Source organism: Sinohyriopsis cumingii, chromosome 17, assembly GCF_028554795.1.
Source record: "Sinohyriopsis cumingii isolate HCF-2022 chromosome 17, ASM2855479v2, whole genome shotgun sequence".
Taxonomy (NCBI): Eukaryota; Metazoa; Mollusca; class Bivalvia; order Unionida; family Unionidae; genus Sinohyriopsis; species Sinohyriopsis cumingii.
This window is the reverse complement of record NC_142977.1, coordinates 18716224-18736051: the sequence shown is the minus strand read 5'-3', so window position 1 is coordinate 18736051 and position 19828 is coordinate 18716224. Positions and strand designations below refer to the sequence as shown.

Sequence of the window (19828 nt, the reverse complement as noted above, 5' to 3'; positions counted from 1 at the left end):
AAACCATAGTTCATTTAAGGAAGGATATATATATATATATATATATATATAAAGAGCAATACAAATAAGACGTTCGGTTTATTTCAAAACTGATTTTCAAGGTTGAGTGTGTGTGGGTTAGATTTTTAATGGTAGCTTTAACAATTTTTCAGTCATATCGCTACAATGTCTGCAGTGGGACAGTTTATAGTGACGTCTAGCACTGGGGCATCATGCCGCAGACATGTAGCATGATGTCCCACCCAGTCTCATTATCCTGACACCAGGCCGACCAGTCCTAACACTAACCTTTTAATACTGAGCGCCATGTGAGACAGCTGTTAGTACCATTTTTATAAGTCTTTGGTATGACTCGGCTGGGGATCGAACCAATGAGTTTGCACATCCATGAATAAAGAATTAACATTCTTTGCAACATCACTAAAAATTTATAGACCAAATATAGTATTAAAAGAGATCTTTCTCACAAATAATTTCCACTATAATTAAATTTTCTTCCAATTTTTTCAAATAGTAAAATTTAAGTATAATCTCAAACATGGTCTAGAGACCAATAAATCATGTATATCTACAGGTATGTTCAATGCACACACAGCTGTAAATATTATAGACACATATGCAGTTACATAGTTTGGTGTCTACGCTGTTCATTTTAAATCATGTATAGGACAAACATCAAAAAACTGTTAACTAGAGAGATGTTCCTAATGTACCATATTTATCTGTTCCAAAGCACATGATTCATGATAAGCATAACCTCTTTTTATATAAAAAACCACAAAAATGTTGGCAAACATTTATTAAGGGTATTTTTAGCTGATAATAAGCCCAGCCGACATTTTGAAAATTTTTTAGAATGGTCCACTCATTTGTTTTCACGCTGGTAGAATGTACTGGTGAAGAAAGCATGCCAGCAGTGAGTGCTTCTGCTTGGCATGTCCTAAGTGAGATTATAGTGCCAGGGTCTAAAAATTTGTATGACTTTCACAGTGAAGTGAAAACATGTATTACCAACACATATTGTATGGATGTCCCTGGGCTTTATAAAATTTTTGGAGAGCCATGTTTCTGGCTGTTACAGTCATTTGTCTGGATCCATTACCAGATGCTCATTTTGAGATAATCTCACCAAATTAAACACCTGGCTGAATTAGACTAATTTGGACCAATGTTGTTTGCAGTGTGGTACCCATAACAGTTACTGCAGAAAATATTAACGAGTCACAAATGTATATTCAGGCAACATTATTTATTTAAAAATTCTAAATAACTTACACTGGGAAATGTAAAATAAAGATATAAATCTGTAATCAAATCTAACTATAAGATATAACAAAAACATTTCTTCACTGACATCTTGGTATAAATTATGCCATACTGTATGTAATAAAAATAAATACTATCAAAGATTCAAATTACAAATAAAAGTCATTTCTTCAAAAATATATCAAGATATCACAGATCTGAAAACAATTTGAAATAATGGAAATAAAAATCACCAAGCTAAAGGCATGGCACACCAAAAACTCTTAATCTAGATTTAAATGCCATCGCAAGAAGTATGGACGGTAAACGGTCATACCAAATTCTAGACCATAAATATGTACAGCACTCACTCATTATAAGGCCCTTCACAGTAACACAGTTTCTGTTTATAAGGCAGTTGTGATCATGGATCTGATTTCATTTGATGGTAGTAAAATTATATGCATCACATGTTTCATTATAAGTTGATCTCACTGAAAAGCACCATAGTTCAATTATATCATGTATTTCTTTATATGGTGGCCTCACTGTAAGGTGGCATAGTATAATTATATGAAAAATGTATTTAATTTTAAGGTGATCTCACTGTAAAGCACCATAGTACAATTACATGCATCATGTATTTCATTATAAGGTTGTCTCACTGTACATCACCATAGTACAATTACATGCATCATGTATTTCATTATAAGGCGGTCTCACTGTACAGAACCATACTACAATTACATGCACCATGTATTTCATTATAAGGTGGTCTCACTGTACATCACCATAGTACAATTACATGCATCATGTATTTCATTATAAGGTGGTCTCACTGTACATCACCATAGTACAATTACATGCATCATGTATTTCATTATAAGGTGGTCTCACTGTACAGAACCATAGTACAATTACATGCATCATGTATTTCATTATAAGGTGGTCTCACTGTACAGAACCATAGTACAATTACATGCATCATGTATTTCATTATAAGGTTGTCTCACTGTACAGCATCATAGTAAAATTACATGCATCATGTATTTCATTAGAAGATGGTCTCACTGTAACATGGCATCCACCATGGCTTGTATGGACATCTTTATAATTAAGGAATACTCTACATTCAAATATTTTGTAGATTATTCAGCTTTAAGGCAATGTGATTGGAGACCACCAACAAACAAAACATGACATTTGGCATAGAGGCTGAACAACTGGTTCTTCATTACCAATGAGAAAATGTTCACCCTCATCTAACTCTGTAGGTCTGGAATAGCCATACCAAAAGAAATTTGGAGGCAAAGGTATTTACAGCTATTTCAATGCATGATTTGTATGTGTCCATGTGGGACCTTATACATAAAGTTTGATCAACTTTGCATTGGCACATTATTAATAATAATAACTGCTGTCCTGACCACGTCATTATAATGGTTAAAACTCTTAAATTCATCCTATCATTTGAAACAATAATCTCCAACTGAATGGTTCATAGATTACCTGTGGACATGCTACCAGGTAAGGTGGGTAAAAATAATCGTATCAGCCATGAATTTCACTTAAACATGCCAGGAATGCAAACTTGTTATAAACAGATACCTGTCTTGCCCATTCTATTCCTCCACTGGTATTCTGCCCAAAATAATATATCTTTTACCTGATTTTACTTACAAAAGCCACTGTTGCACATATGAAACAGTAGAAGCATGCTTTAAAATCCAACTCTGTTCTAAGGTAGTAATTTCTGTTGGTCTTGAGTAAGCAACTACCAGCAGTTGCAATTTTATTGCCAACCAAACAAATGTAAAAATCCAGGAAGTTAGTGAAATCCCAAATTGTTTTCAATGACAACCTAAATACTACATCAATAAAGACATTTCTCGACAAAATGCATGACAAGATTAATATAATTATTCAATATTACACCTAAAAACATAATGGAATGAGAAATGGCATTGGACAAGTATTGCTCACCTATTTTGTTCGAACAGTTACATAAATTCTGAAGTTGCTGTTGAATGCCAGTGAGTATTTTGTGAAATTTAATATGGTTTTTTTACAAAGCCATGAAAATACCAGATGTTAATGAACTTATTTTGCCTTTATAATCTTTTACAACCCACCTATTTTTGTATCACTTCTCCCTATTAAGACAGTAGGGGTGGGGGGTGAAGAGACTCAGTCCACTTTGCCTTTCATTTTCAGTCCAGCCTAACCCCTGAGTGAAAGTAAATATTCAAACAGGACATGATTAATTTTTCCAATGCTACATACATGTTGTCATGTTGTTTTTTGTTTTATAAATGACTTACGTATATAATATTGCTATGACAAGATGTACGTTTAACTGACAAATAATTAGACTATTTTTATGTGCTGTTATAACATATAACATTTACCTTTGAAGTATAAATTGTTTATGGGGAGTCCGCATATTCCAAACCTTGGCTTTTATATGTGTCTGGAATAATATAAACTTATCACTTAAAACAAAGCAAATATGCCAGATATAAAAAATGTGTGTAGCATTCTTTAAGACGTAATCAGAAAATAACATTTATTTCTTGAATTTGTTATGCTTGTTTCTCAGAAGATGTAAATAAAACAAGTCAGAAACTGATTTAAGACAGCACTTTGATGGAGTTCTACAGCATTTTATATGAATTATTGGCACTACTTGAAGGGAGAGAGGAATTATCTCCCTTAGAACAAATTGGTCATTTTCTTAAGTACCGGTAAATTATTTAACTGTTGAAGTGACCAAACCTTTTTTTTTATAAACTATAGTAAAAACGTTCAAAAATGCATTTCATAATTAAAATAAATTTTGAATAAATTTGAAAATATAATTATTGTAAATTTGAGTACTGTACATGTGCTTTTTGTATTTCATATCTCAGTGATATAACCTATTGAGCATTTAAATTTTAAACAAAATGTCTTAATAGAACTTTAACCGAGCAAATCAGAGGACATGGTTGAAAGTTAAAGATCAAATGAGAGATTATAGATTAAAACAATATGATTTTCTCTGTTTTGATCGGATTAATGAAAACAAAATATAACAACTGAAAGCAGAATACATTAATCTCTAATGAATGCTTCCCTTGCATTGAAGCGATTACATGAACATAGTTATTTAATAATCTTCTAACTTATTTGGTTCTTATAATATAATCTTTTTTTTATGCATGTACATCAAAGATACAGATTAAAAGCCATTGCAGGCTACAAACACATATTTTCATGTAGTCAGCAAAATTATTTTATATCTCTGATTTACATCATTCTCAATACTACAACATTACATTTTTGTATTTATTCTCACATACATACTTTAAAAATGCAGGTCTAAAAGTATTAAGGAAATACATGTCTTTATGATTATAAAAAAACAAACTATTTCGATAATGCACCATTTGATGCTCCAATTGTATGCAAAATAAAATTGGATCAATGCATCTTCATTAGGCATTTTGTAAGTACAGTTCTTCTGTCACACGGCCCCTGCAGCTTGTAGAACTTTCTTCAGTTCTCCAGATTCATGCATCAAAAGGACCTCTTTCTCTCCACCAAGATATTTCCCATCTACAAACAACTGTGGCACCTGAAAAGGAAATAACAAATTTAAATCAATATAATAACATCTTTAACATCTCTCATATATATATATATATATATATATATATATATATATATATATATATATATATATATGTATATTCTTTTTAAAAAATAAATTAAAACAATTTACACAAGTAAAAAAAGTGTTCACCGATTCATTAAAAACAAAGGAAAACTTGCTAGTAGTGTGGTTTGGCTGTATTAGAAAGCTTAATTTTGTTTAAATGGTGGAATATTCTTTATGACATACTCAAGGATGACATTATTTTCAGTGTATCCCCTAGGCAAGATATGGGAATAATTATACAAGTCTCCATAGATAATAAAACTTGTCACAAGCAAGGTTTTTTGTATCATTCACACATTTTATTTCTAGTAATTGCATGTGGACATCAAGGGAGTTGCTATACAGGATAAATAACAATTTACATAAAGAACACTTTCATTCAATTAATGTGCTTACTGTTTCAATCACAAGAGGGTGCTTATATAAAAGAGTTTCTGCTCGCCAAATACGCCAAGGGCTGATGTCAAATTGACTGATAACCCTTAGCTTGTAAAGATGAGACTAGAACTGCCTTGAGATCCAGTCAATATAAAATTAAAGAAAAAATGAAATGTTGGGATTTCCTCTAATTTATTTCAAAGTTTTCAGACTTGTACAGAATATGAATGTTTAGCATTGAACCTGGTCACTTTTCTCAAGTATCGTCACTATATTACAATATAGAAGAAAGTGGTACAAATTAATAGCTAATGTCAAGGATTTAACACTATATACAGGCTTTATAGTCATTGTAAGGCACACATGCCAAAAGGCTAAAAGCTTGGCTGATAAGGCAGTGACCCCATATAATTTATACTTACTCCACACCCACCTACCCCTTTGAAGATGGGCCCCATTACTTCCAAAGCACTTTGCTACCAATATCTGACATTCTATACCTTAAAAAGGTAAGAGGATCTCCATTAGGAAGGACTTGTAGATAACTGTACCTTCAACAAGATATGCAATATATGTTTAGCAAGGGACTTGGAGAGATCAGCAAAGTAAACTCTTTTTTAAATCCGTATTCAATCAGCAAAAAGCAGTGGAAAAAAAACAACAGAGTTAGATGTGGGATTAACATGCAGGTAGTTTCGTAAGAAATAAAAAGTTTTTTTTATCACATTCTCATCATTGCAGCACTGCACATGAATGTAAACATTAAAAGCTCAAGTAAAAGCCATTTTCAGTTTTTATTTTTATATCCATCTTTAACTTGCCATTTCATTTTCAAATTAACAGTCGCATGAGGTTCATCGTGCAATGTATGCAATCTACTTACAATGGAAAAGTCAAGCAGACTGTATGTTGTCATAAAGCATATGCACAGCAGTGCTCAAACTAGCAAGCAAGAAAATGGCTAAAATATTTTTATTTGTACTGCTGCCATTTACTAACAATATTTGCAATCTCACAGTTCGGAATATAATGATTATGATATGGTGTGCAAAATACTAGAGACTTGTCTGTGAGTTAGTAGTTTTCCAAAGAAGGAAAAAAAAGGATCATTCATTCATATTTACTTTAACTGTCTGGAATTTTGTTTTCAAATAGACAAGTGTGTGTGTGTTTTGGATTTTCAACATAGCTTTAAAAAAATATTCAGTCATACTGCTACAGTATCTGCAGTGTGACCATTTATAGTGATGATTAGGAGTGAGGTATCATGCCGCAGGAATGTAGCCTGATGTCCCCCCCAGTCACATTATCCTGACACCAGGCCAATCAGTCCTAACACTAACCTCTTAATGCCGAGTGCCAAGTGAAGCTGCTGTTAGTACCATTTTTATAACTCTAACTTGCAATCTCCTGCATCTGAGGCAGACTCTATTTACTAGGCCACTGGAGTGGTCTCAATAGACAATTTGTTGACATGTCATGTAGAAATCCCAAGATTGACTCAATGCTTTTTTTATTTTTTTATATTTTAAGTCAATGTTTATTTACCTTGAATTAAAAAAGAACTGTTACTAGATTTGCTGTGAATAACAAAACGCTGCAGAACACAAATGGTAAGCAGCTGACATTACCTTAGAAATCTGCTACTTTCACAAACATAATACACTTTAATAGCTAATTAACTGAATGACAATATTTTCATCCACTCCTTATTTATTTGAAAATTTATATTCCTACTGAAGTGAAGAAGAACAGCATCATACAATGTTTAACAATAAGGACTTATGAAAATAGAATTAAACTTTGCATAAATTAGTACATTTCAGAGATCAGGAATGTGACAGCTCGATGAACAGCTTTATGTAAATTTTATAATGTGGCTGTGCGAAAAGTGAATTAACTCTGGTTAGGATTATATATATTGACATGAAAATGTTGAGAATAACACTGAGAAGTAAATAAATAATCAGTAATTTTAATTTTGTGTATATTTTTTTAAAATGTGACGCCTTTCAATATTTCATCATATTGACCTCAGTAAATAATATTGATTTGCAAATGAAAATCAATTTTTTTTACTAAACTTCTCCCCCACCCCCATTTATCCAACTTTCATTTGGAGCGATAAATCACTTATCCCATATTTATAATCCAAGTCTGAACCATGGTATAGCATGTTCAATGTCCGTAAAACGGGTCATCTGCTGGGAAATTGGGGCAGTAATCGAAATCAGATTACACTGTTACAGCCAACAAGCATGGAAAGTATTTTCATCCTGAAACCAATCATAATTCTTTTAAAATTTTCTTCACTATGTCAAACGAACCTTCCTCTGGTCAGATAAGCATAGAATCATGAAATAGTCTTCTATCTGATTAACATCCTGTCTTTTCTCAATTTCAACAACTTCGAAATGCTTTTCTGCCATTTTATACTCCTGCAGCAAACCTTTGACGGCCTTACATTCTGGAGAGTAAGTTTTTGAAAATAAAAGAACTTTTCGTTGCTTTAATTTATTATCTACGAATGGTTGTGCACCAGCTCCAGCCATTTCAAAAGACAAATCCAGGATGTGCAATTTTGAATTTTTGCATCAAAAATGGCGCACTGGATACTGGTCTTTTTTTTTTTTTTTTTTTTTTTTTTTGGAGGGTTCTCTCTCCTTTTTGATCTTCACAGACCAGTTAGGGAGGCCCTCCTGCCCTACATGTTATGATTGCTATTCTGTATGTTTAGCTATTGTGTTATTGCTTTTTGTAAAGTGTAATAATTTTTTTTTTATTTTTTTTTTTTTTTTTTTTTTTTTTTTTTTTTTTTTTTAAAATTATTTAAATTCCATACTTTCTTTCAATGTATTCATCGTAGCTGAACATAGGTTTTGCTTCTGTCTCTTTTTGACTTTTTCTCCTTTCTTTTCTTTTCATTTTTGTCTTATTTCGAAGTGCTTTCCTTAAATCTATGCTTGTTTCCATTGGTTGTAGCAATTCTGGGTCTTCATTTGAATTTTGCTGCGGTATCCTGTTTGTTTGGGGTGTTTCTAATAATCTAGGTGTTTGTGTTTTCTGGATCTGTTGTAATTTGAAAGCTGTAACTTCTGAGTCACTTTCTTGTAATGATGGCTGTATTGGTATCCCTTCTTTTTCTTGTAGACTTCGTTTTGTTTGTTTTGGGTGTAGTTTGCTTTCTAGTTGTTGCTCATGTTCAATATCTTGTTGGATTAGCTTGATATTTTCTTGTTGACTTTCTTGTATTTGCATTTGTATTTGATGTTGTTGTTGTTGTTGTTTACATCCCTGTGATTCGTTTTCTGGAGGCTGATCTGTTGGTATTGTTGTCGTTGTTGTTGACCCTTGTAATTCTAAGTTTTCTGGTAGCTGTTGTGATTTTATTTTCTTTTGTTGTTCTTCTTGTCTATTTTCCTGTTGTTGCTTTGTTTGTTGTTGTTGCTGTTGTTGTTGTCCTCCTGTCTGTTTGGGTTGCTGCAGTTGACTTTCTTGTATTTGCATTTGTATTTGATGTTGTTGTTGTTTACATCCCCGTGATTCATTTTCTGGGGGCTGATCTGTTGGTGTTGTTGTCGTTGTTGTTGACCCTGGTTGCTGTTGTGATTTTATTTTCTTTTGTTGTTCTTCTTGTCTATTTTCCATCACCTGTTGTTGCTTTGTTTGTTGTTGTTGTTGTCCTTGTTGTTCATTTCTTGTCTGTTTGGGTTGCTGCAGTTGGACTTCTAGCCCTTTTTTATTGTTTTCAATTTCTTTCTGTAGTATAGTTTCTCTCTCTTGTTGTTGTTGTTGTTGTATTTGTTCTATCCTTTGCTTTTCTCCTGCTTGTTTCTGTATTTCCTGTTCTTGTTTTTGTTTTTGTTGTCCTTGTTCTTGTAAACGCTCTTGTTGTTGTTGCTGCTTCTGCTCATCTCTTTGTTGTTGTATTTGTTCTATCTTTTTTCCTGCTTGTTTCGGTATTTCCTGTTTTTGTACCTGCTGCTGTTGTTGTTGCTGCTGCACATCTTGTGTTCTTTGTTGTTGTTGTTGTTGTGGCTGCATATTTCCTATTTGTCTGCTGCTTGTTTTCGTAGATGTTATTATTGGTCCTATATTTTCCGAGTTCTGGGTACATTTAAATGGTGTGTGACCTGTGTTCCCACACCTATTGCATGTTCTGTCAAAAATGCATCCTTTGTACCATGTCTTTGCTAAGAATCCGAATATGTAAAAGGCTCTCTTTACTTTCTTCATGTTACTGATTTCTATCTCTAATATCCGTGTTCCGTCTAAAATTGATGTTGTTTCTATCGTTCTGTTCCTTGCTGAGCTAACCGGGATATTGTATTTTTCCTCAAAACGCTTGACTATTGCTTCTATTGGTATTTCCAGCGGGATGTCTGTAACATGTAATTCTCCTGTTCGTTTTTTAATCTCCCTTAGCAATGGTTCTGGTTCCTTTATTGTCACTTTTTCTTTCCCAATCTGCATTTCTCCATATGGTAATATTGGTTTCTTCCCTTTCGGTCTTATTATGTAGCCTTTGTATCCATTAGGGTTTATGGAGTATACTCTATCCATACATTCCGGGTGGGCTATTTTCATGGCTATCATTACTGTGGTTAGACAAGGTATATTTTCCCTTTGTATGTGCCTCATGTCTATTTCTTGCGTTCCTTCCTTGTATTTACATTGTAGGTAGCTTTTGTCATGTATCACTACTCTTTCCAGCTTGAAGAATTTCTCAAGGTAATTGACTTCTTTTCTCGTCGCCATATTGCCTCGTGTTGCACGAATTTTGTTTTCAATGCCTCGTTTTTCCATGTTGTTTTCCATTTCTTGATAATTTTCGGTTTGGTTTGGTTAATTATTTTGTGTAAAGTGATGATTCTTCTCACCCTTTTTGAGCTTCGGAGTCCGTAGTGGGCAGTATAGATAGTCCTGTGGGGGGATCCAGTACTTCTAAACTGTTTGCTTTGTACGCGCCATTGCTATAACTGACTGTACTTCTCAACAAGGAGTGTAAGAATCTGGATACTGGTCGAGCTTAAAACACAGTTCGCATGCATAGTTAAACAATAGTCACGGAAATAGTCATCATATTTAGAACATGTTTATTGTGTGGTAGTGAATAATAATAATAATAATAATAATAATAAAGCAACCGCACATATAATGATTTATATGTTTAGTTAATGTTGAATATTGCTTTTAAGATAAATACTTGTATACACTGATAAATTGAGAGTTATGACACGTGGCAAAAGTATATTGAAAGTTGCAAATATTTGCATATTCAGTTTCGTGAAGTAAAACCATTCCAGGTTTTGGAACCTGTAGTGTAAAAAGGGTAACAAAATCAACCTTTAGTTGCAAAAATAGTCTACTGATCGATTTGGATTGAAATTTTATCTTTTTTTTTTTAATACATGCAAACAAAAACAAGATTTAGGTAACTTATGTCAAAAGCAGCTGCTGAAATACAGATAAAATTTGTAAATTAAGAAAAAATCGTTAACATGGTTTCCAATATTTTACATTGTATAACAGCAGTTTTACAATTTTATACTAAGTACACTAGATGGCTCGTGCTGATTTTTGAGACGGCAAAAATAAAAAAAATAAAAAAACAAAGAAAACTTGCATGAAACTGATAATACTTTTACCGAACGAGCGATTGCACCATGTTGTTTTATCACCACAAGGAAATGTACACTCATCAACAAATGAAAGCCTAAAATACTCTTATGCATAGATCGGGTTGATTTCCCCCAATTTAACGTACCCGCCCCAACCCCTTCAAAAAAAACCCCAACAAAAACAAACATCGCAAACTTATTGTGCAACAAAGTAGTATGCGATATATGATCTGTTTACTGACTAGTTTAGGACTAAAGAACATGCGAATTAAGGATATTCAAACAAATATATTGTAAACTAAAAGCAAACTTTTTAAATTTAAAAAAAATGAATCAATTTTTTATTTACATATTAATGGAGTATTTAATGTTGTCCCATCAAGATAGATTCCTTCTCTTGATAAAATTCGAAACGGTTCCTACATTGACACATCTCAGGGTTGTGTGAAAGATGCTATTGTTGGCTAATTTCCAAGCCTGACATTGTCTAGAACAGTTTAATTTAACAACAAAAGAGTGAAAATAATAATAATAATAATAATAATAATAATAGTAATAATAATACTAATAACAATAATAACATCAATAATAATAATGATAATAATAATAATAATAATAATAATAATAATAATGATAATAATAATAATAATGAGGATTTTGTATAGCGCCTAATCTTTAGAAGCCCTAAGCGATTTACAACATTAGGCAACACCTAAAACATAAGAACATATATAATGATATATTTACAAGAAACAAACACCATGAAATTAGAAAACATAAAACCTGCTGAAAATATTTAAGGTAAGAAACATTAGTAGGTCTTTAAATTTGTTCTTGCAGTCGAAATCGGTGAGTTTTAAGAGCACTCTTGAAAGAGATCACTGTGTCTTTGTGTTTCATTCAGTGGACAATTCGTTCCACGTTGCTGGGCAAAATAACGTTCTCCACATGACAAATACAACTGAATGTCCTTAATTTTCATAGAATTATCTGAATTTAGTTTAATCAATGATGTTATTTTATACACTTTAATGAGCAGCAACAAAATTATATGACCCAAATGCCAATTTTAAATTCAGTCGCTACAACAACTGACAAAGCAGCGCTATAATGAGGTTTGCCAGTTTGCCACATCTGATTTGTTGGCGGATTCGGTCACATGAGAAGTCCAACACCCCTTTTAGGTAATGACATATATACATTGCTAAATAATAATAATAGTATAGGACTGACAAAGTAATAATAATACTCTGAATTATTTGGACATTAATTAGGTGAAAAGCTAGTAAAATAAGCAATACTTGGAACATCTGAATGTCCGTGTTTTTAACAATCTGCAGAGGCGAGCATTTTATAAAATTACGTAGGAAACGTTTAAGTAATTTAATCATCCAAATTATCGTGCAGTTATCTCCCACTACATTGGTAACCTGGGTTAAACAAATACAAATCAGATCTTCAACTCTCGTCTGTTGGGGTCACTCTATGCTTTCCAATCATTATTTAATTTATTTAACATTGAAACAGACTATTATGTGCTGAGACTTTTGATTAAAATGATCCAGGAACAAGACATCGAAACTTAACGTCAGTATCAAATTGTTACAATACAAGAGTGCAAACAACGAGTGTTTCCTTGCAGGAGTATATTTGATTTATTCCAATGAATATTACGTACTGGTGACCGCTTTCCAGTTTCTTAGTTATGTTACTTTGATTAAACATTTTTGTTGACTTTAATGTTGAATGGAACTTCTCAATGAACCCTTCCTAGCAGACAGGAAGCAGAGGTCGCTTACAAATTGGTGTCAATCAGTGTTTTGCTCTATTTTTAACAGCATCCGGTGATTCGAAACCAACCTATCTTCGATTTGAGGTGGAACTGTTTTTGTGAATATATTTGAACCAGTTTATATTGGTTGTGTTGTGGCACTTCGAATTTGTTACATCTGAAATTTTCGAGCAGAGTTGTATTATGATCAGTAATTGATAAAGAACAATGTCTTCTTCCCCTGATATCAGCTTTAATGGTGTACAAGAGCAAAAACTGAATGAGGCTGGACAAGGTGATGATGTCCATGACAGCCAAATAGATGATGAATTCGTTGATGCGTTGAGAAAGATGAATTGACCCCAGTTGAGAGAGATGGTTTTCCTGACGCTGAAGAATATGATGATATATTGAGAGGGCGCAAAGGACGGGATGGGCCACATTCAGAAAGGCCAATGGTTATGATTGATGGATATCCTGGTCCAGTGCCGGGACGATTTTATATGAAACCTGATCATTTCAGTGGAGATGAAGATGGGGATTTTGAAAGTTGTGCAAAACTCGGTCGATGGAGTCTTGAAGAAAAAGTACTTACATTGGCTGCTTGTTTTAGTGGTGTTGCACCTAACTTCTGGAATCAAGAGCACGCAAAAGCGACGAGTCCATTGTAGCATTGTTTGGTGATCTACAACAGTTGGTCCAGAAGGCATATTCAAACGTAGATGCTAAGTCTCAAGAAATGCTTGCAATGAATCAGCTTTTCAGAATACATCCATACGAGATGAAATGTCGTTGCATAGACAAGGAATGCAAGACTGTGGCTGAAGCAGTCGAAGTTGTCCAGAGGTATGAATCTCTGCTAGGTGATGAAGTCACTAAAAAGACATCCAGTGTTCTTTTGACCAATTATTGTTCTTGCTTTGATTCTATAAACATAAACAGTATCCAGGAAACTCTTCAACCAGTGTTGAACGTCTTGACCGTCTAGAAAAGCAGGGGGTTGAATCCATCTGGTCCAGACATATCTTCCTCAGACCATCAGCGTGGAAACAAAACTTTCTTCTTGCGCAAGTCTCCTGACCATATCTTTCGAAAGTGTCCCCTCTACAACAAAAACAAGGCTGAAAATGGTGGTTATATGCGTGATCAAAGAAACAGAGATGTCGTACCAAATGACAATAAATTCAACCACCAAAAGCAGGTAAGCGATTCCCCGTTAGCTGTCTAGGCCAACAGTTGGCGGATCTTGATGGGCCTAGTCAAAACAAAGCCAACGATTTGAGTTCACTTGATGTCAGAATTGGTCAAGTGGGTGACAAATTAAATAAATGGGATGATTGTCTTTATGCAGTTGGACATATCTGTGGAATTCAAACGCAGTGTTTGATTGACAGTGGTTCTACGTCTACACTTTGTCATACGGAGTCTTTAAGAAAATAATAGATAACACACATCAGTTGAAGGAACAAGCAATAACTGTATAAGACATCAATGATAATCGCTTACACGTGTATGGTCTAATAGATGTAGACATTAAAATGGATGAAAAGACATTCAACCATCAGTTTCTTATATGTGATATTATTGAAAAAGTTATCATAAGCCAAGACTTTCTCCTAACATTTGTTCATAAAACTGACTGTAAAGGTCTTAGACTTATAACTGGGAACGGTGACATAAGTTGTTGGATTGGTGGAGAAGCTGAAATGATACGTCGAATCACAGTAAGAAGGACGACACAACTGCAAGCAAACACCGTTACATGGGTTCCAATTCATGTCCTAAAGTCAGAATTCCTAGCTGAAGATGGCATTATAGAAGTGTTTCACAGGGTTAGTGAGACAGATAGTATGTCTGCTCAGTGGAATCACCAATACAAGAGCTGATGACAAATACATTCAAGTAATTAACTGTGGTGACTCTGAAACTATCTTAAAGGTGAACACTGATATAGGCATCTGCGAGTCATATTATGAACAGAATCAACATTTGCATAGGTGTGCCAGCGTAACAATTAAACCTAATATCACTGCAGTAGACCAGCTGCCAGACCACCTAAAGGATATGTTTGAGAGAAGTTCTACTGAACTTGAACCGGATGAAATAGAGGCTTTTGTAAAACTGCTGCTGAAATATCAAAATATTTTTTCGAAGACTCCTGAAGATCTTAGCAAGACGGACAGAGTACAACATCGGATAAATACAGGACAGGCTATGCCGGTACGAGAACCACCTAGAAGACAACCAATTGGCAAACGTGAAGCACAGAAATCTGAATTGGAAAAGATGTTGCAGCTAGGTAGCATTGAACCATCAAATAGTGATTGGGCCTTGCCCATTGTCCTCGTCACCAAGAAGGTGTGTGTGATTAACATTGTTAACGTAGTTTTAACAATATTTCAGTCATAGAGCTACGATGTCTGCAGTGTGACAGTTTATAGTGATGTCTAGCATTGGGGCATCATGCCGTAGACATGTAGCATGATGTCCCACCCAGTCACATTATCCTGACACCAGGCCGACCAGTACTAACACTAACCTCTTAATGCTGAGCGCCAAGCGAGGCAGATGTTAGTACCATTTTTGTAAGTCTTTGGTATGACTCGGCCGGGATCTAACCCACGACCTTCTGCTTCCGTGGCGGACGCTCTAACCACTAAGCCACTGGAGCGGTCCGTCACCAAGAAGGATGGAAGTACGAGATTCTGTGTCGACTATAGGAAATTTAATCACCTAACTGTGAAGGACGCCTACCCTCTTCTTAGGGTCGATGACTCTTTTGACTCTTTGTCTGGTTCCAAATGGTTCTGTATTATGAATTTAAATTCTTGGTATTGGCAGATAGGCATGACTCCTGAGGATAAAGAAAAGACAATACTTGTTACAAGTTTTGGCCTTATCAGTTCCTGGTTACGCCCTTCGGATTATCAAATGCACCATCTACTTTTGAACGTTTGACGGAAAGTGTTTTGAGAGGACTACAGTGGAATGAATGTCGTCTTTTAATGGATGATATAATAGCCCCTGCATCAATCATCAGACAATGCCTAGAAAGGCTAGAACACGTTTTTCAACGACTGCAAGAAGCGGATTTCAAATTAAAACCTTCCAAATGCGTTTTATTTAAAAGGAAAGGAAAGTTTCCTGGACACATGTTGTCTGAGGAATGAGTTCAAACGGACCTTGACAAAATTGCTGCAGTTTGTAAATGGCCCATTCCAAGGAATGTTAAACACGTTCGAAGCTTTTTGGGACTGTACTCATACTACATACGCTTTGTTAAAGACTTTGGAACAATTGCAAGCCCCTTGCACAGGCTTTGCGAGAAACGAGTACCCTTTCTCTGGAACGAAGAGTGTCAAGAAGCCTTTGAGAGGTTGAAGTAGGTTCTGAAGACTGCTCATGTCCTAGCATATTCCTGTGCAAACAAACGTTTCATTATGGACACTGATGCAAGCAACACTATTGTTTGTGCAGTCCTGTCACAGGAATATGCTCAAACAGAAAGAGTCATAGCTTATATGAGTAAGACTGAACGTTCATGAGAGGTCATACTATGTGACAAGGAAAGAATTACTTGCTGTTTTTACGGCTCTAAGAAACTTTCATTCATATTTGTATGGACAAGAAATATATTTGAGAACGGATATAGCAGCTATTAGCTGGATTAAGAACTTGCGTAACCCTACTGGACAAGTTGCAAGGTGGCTTCAGGAACTGGGCACATATAATATCACTGTATCACATCGCCATGGTCAGCAACATTCCAACGCTGAAGCGATGTCGAGAAACCCATGTGTCACATGTAGGAGGCAAGAGGAAGTTCAAAGAGAAGTTGATTCATGTGAAAACAGTGAACACAACTTGATTGAACTTAAACCAGTGTCAGCACAGTATGAGGAAGAAACTGATAAGAAATTGAGTTGTTCAGGTGCAACAGAGCAATTTATATCCAGGGCTATTACAAGAAATCAAGCTGCTGATAACGAGTCTACTTTCTTTGCAACTTAAGAGTTGCTTTGCGGATGGGAACCATCAGAGGTTAGAAATCGGCAGCTCTAGGACCCAAATATTGCACCTATAGTGGTAGCCGTGGATGAAAGGGTCGCTCGTCCGGAATGGCAACGTATACAAGAAAATTCTTCCTCACTGAAAATCTTATGGCGACAATGGGATTGGCTTTAGTTGCATGGGAGAATGCTGTACAGAAGATGGGTTGATGACACCAACAGTTGTTCCAAGCTGGAGCTGATCGTGCCAGAGGCACTCAGTTGTGATGTTCTTAGATACTTCCAGGACATTCCAACTACTGGTCATCTTTGTGCTCCAAAGGTAGTGAGAATAATTAAACAGCACTTATATTGGCCTGCAGTGAAAAAGTATGTTGAAGATTACTGTAAGAGGTGTGACAAATGTACCGCACGCAAATCTTCCAATAAGCAGAATTGTGCACCCTTGGGACAATATCTAGTCGGTGAACCTATGGAAAAGGTTGCCCTTGATATCTAAGGACCACTTCCATGTACGAAGAATGGTAACATGTACATAATGACACTTTGTGACTCTTTTACAAAGTGGACAGACGCCATACCTCTACTAGATCAAGAAGCACTAACAGTAAGCAAAGCCTTTGTCAACGAATTTGTCTGCAGGTTTGGCACTCCACTCCAGCTCCACGCAGAACAGGGTAGATGCTTCGAATCAAAGACTTTCGCGGCATGTGTGACTTCTTATCCATCAATAAAACAAGAACAACACCACTAAGACCTGAAGCAAATGGCCCTGTGGAGAGATTTAATAGAACACTTGCTAACATGCTTACAATGTACTGTGAAAAGGATCAAAATAGCTGGGACTGGTATCTGCTGCAAGTGATGATGGCATACAGAGAATCGACACACTCAAGTACTTGCAAAAGCCCAAATTTGATGATGTTGGGTAGAGAAGTGACACTGCCGATGTTAGCTGTTATTGGGGAACATGTCCATGGAAATGTTGTAAAGAGAATGCAACCCGATGATTACATTGTGGAACTGCAGGAGAAAATAAAAGCTCATAAACGTGCACGGAAATACCTATAACCAAATACTATTTACCATCAAAGACATTATGATTTAAATGCAAAAGAAAGGCCATTTGAGGTGGGTCAACCTGTTTGGCTTCATAATCCTGTGCGAACAGTTGGTGAATGCAAAAGATGACATCACCATGGAAGGGTCCCTACCTTATTATGACGAAAATTGATGACATAACTTATATGGTAACGAAATTTTCAAAACAACCGGCTAAAGTATACCATATTGACAGGCTGATGCTGTATCAAGGACAGCACCTACCACGATGGATTTCCAATTGGGACAAATGACTGAAAGATTTGTAGAAAGTTTCCGTTCATTTGTACATATTCTTCCTTCCTTCTTATTTTCTTGATCACCTACCCTGATGTTGTGTTCAGTTTTATAGGGTTTCTGAGGATGATGTAGTGGATGAAAGAGTTCCATACCGTGAGAGGGGAGGCATGGCACATAGGACAGGCGACGCCGGCACGACAATGTCTGTTTCAATAGGTAGCTACCGTGAGTCAAATGGGTTGTCTAAAACTCTGGCCTGATCAGCCAGAGTTGAGCTTACCGGGATTGGGAATAACATGGTTATTCTCATGAGTTTAATGATTCCTCTTGGCAACTCTCTAAAACATATAGGATTGCTCTATAAAGGGAACACTCTTGCAGTAGGCACTTTACACATTCATCAAATATTTAATTCCAGTATGGGAAGCAACACCGTGTGGTGAGAAATACCACACACCCGCACACATATAACAAGAAGACAGTGCTGTTTACAACGGTTCATTCTATCGTCCTTCCAGAATGATGTGCTGGCTATGTTTAGCTATATTTTCCATCAAGAGAGATCTCAAGGCCCACTTGGCTGGACCGCCACACCATCATATTCGTGTCATATGCTCATGGTGTCATCTGGAGGAGAAGGTTAAAAAAACATAAATAAACGATCTGAAAAAGCATACCAGTAGTCAGCCTGCTAAAACGGCACGTAGGGCCATTCTGATTGGTTGAACAGGTGCAGGCGCCCGAGCCGTTCAAGGAAAAAATGGATTGATGGATGCAAATCACACCAGGCCCGGCTCTGGAGGGTTTGAGGTGAAGGACGAGTCAATTAAGGAAAACTTATGCCAAAAATTAGGGATTCCTTCCCGCTTTGTAACTAGTCTCTACAGGAAGACCATATCTGCGTCAGAGAATGTACCAGATTAGCCTTGGCCAGTAGCAGCAGCAGACGCAACCATGAACTCTCAACCCGATATGCCTAAATCAAGCAATTACTTCGTTGAAGCACAGCTTGTCACTCCCCTGACATCAGAGAAGCCAATGCGGGTTTCGTCGCCAGTATCTGATGCCAGCCTATCAGGGTGCGCAGACGACCAGAGCCTGTCCAGATGTGTAGAGTTGTCTTCACGAGGCCAATGAGACCATAATATAGAACCAGAAAATATTCTACTGGACATGATGATGGAGTTACCAGAGCCAGCCACCCCATCTCCAAGTCTGACCCTCTCCAGCTTGAACATCACCAGTCAACCATTGATCCCTAAGATTACAGAGACTCCACCAGATATGTCGACTTTATCTTCTGAAGTTGTTACAACTCCTCCAAAGAAGTCTCCAATGTCCAAAAATCAAAAAAAAGAGCGAGGAAATTACTGAAGGCTAGGTGCATGCCCCTGTTTCAATCAGCAAGGAGAGATTGGGACAAAGATGAGGTACTAGAATTTACCGCAGGCCCAGTGTCAATTCGCGGGTTACCAAGGTAATGGAAGAAGTTGTCCGGCGACAGGAAGTTGCTCATTGTTGAGTATGCTGCCATGACCCTGGAAGCAAGTTTGACACCAGGCCACATCCCTGATATAGACCGGGGGAGCTCATAGACCGCTACAATCAACTGGTGCTTCCGCGAAAAAGTTTCGTTCTTACCAGCCACCCGTTCCGGAGGTGCCGGTACTACAACTACGAAGTTTGCCGTATCATTGCTTATGGGCAGGAGATAACTGACTGTTCCAGGTTTCTGGATATTCTAGAAGAAAGTGCCAAATGC

At 36.1% G+C, this 19828-nt stretch overlaps 1 protein-coding gene across 2 annotated transcripts; it reads right to left on the bottom strand.

Moving 5' to 3' along the window:
• Positions 1–1234: 1234 nt before the first annotated feature.
• LOC149777851 (uncharacterized) lies at positions 1235–10330 on the bottom strand. Of its 2 annotated transcripts, none has more exons than XM_089938919.1 (2): positions 8166–10330; positions 1235–4861 (listed from the first exon to the last, which is right to left on the bottom strand). In XM_089938919.1, exons 1-2 carry the CDS (start codon positions 10139–10141, stop codon positions 4843–4845), a joined length of 1995 nt encoding a protein of 664 aa, XP_089795045.1. In that variant the 5' UTR covers positions 10142–10330; the 3' UTR covers positions 1235–4842. The 2 variants fall into 2 exon arrangements, with proteins under 2 accessions (XP_089795045.1, XP_089795046.1); XM_089938920.1 differs by lacking the exon at positions 8166–10330 and adding an exon at positions 7651–8153.
• Between the last annotated feature and the right edge of the window lie 9498 nt (positions 10331–19828).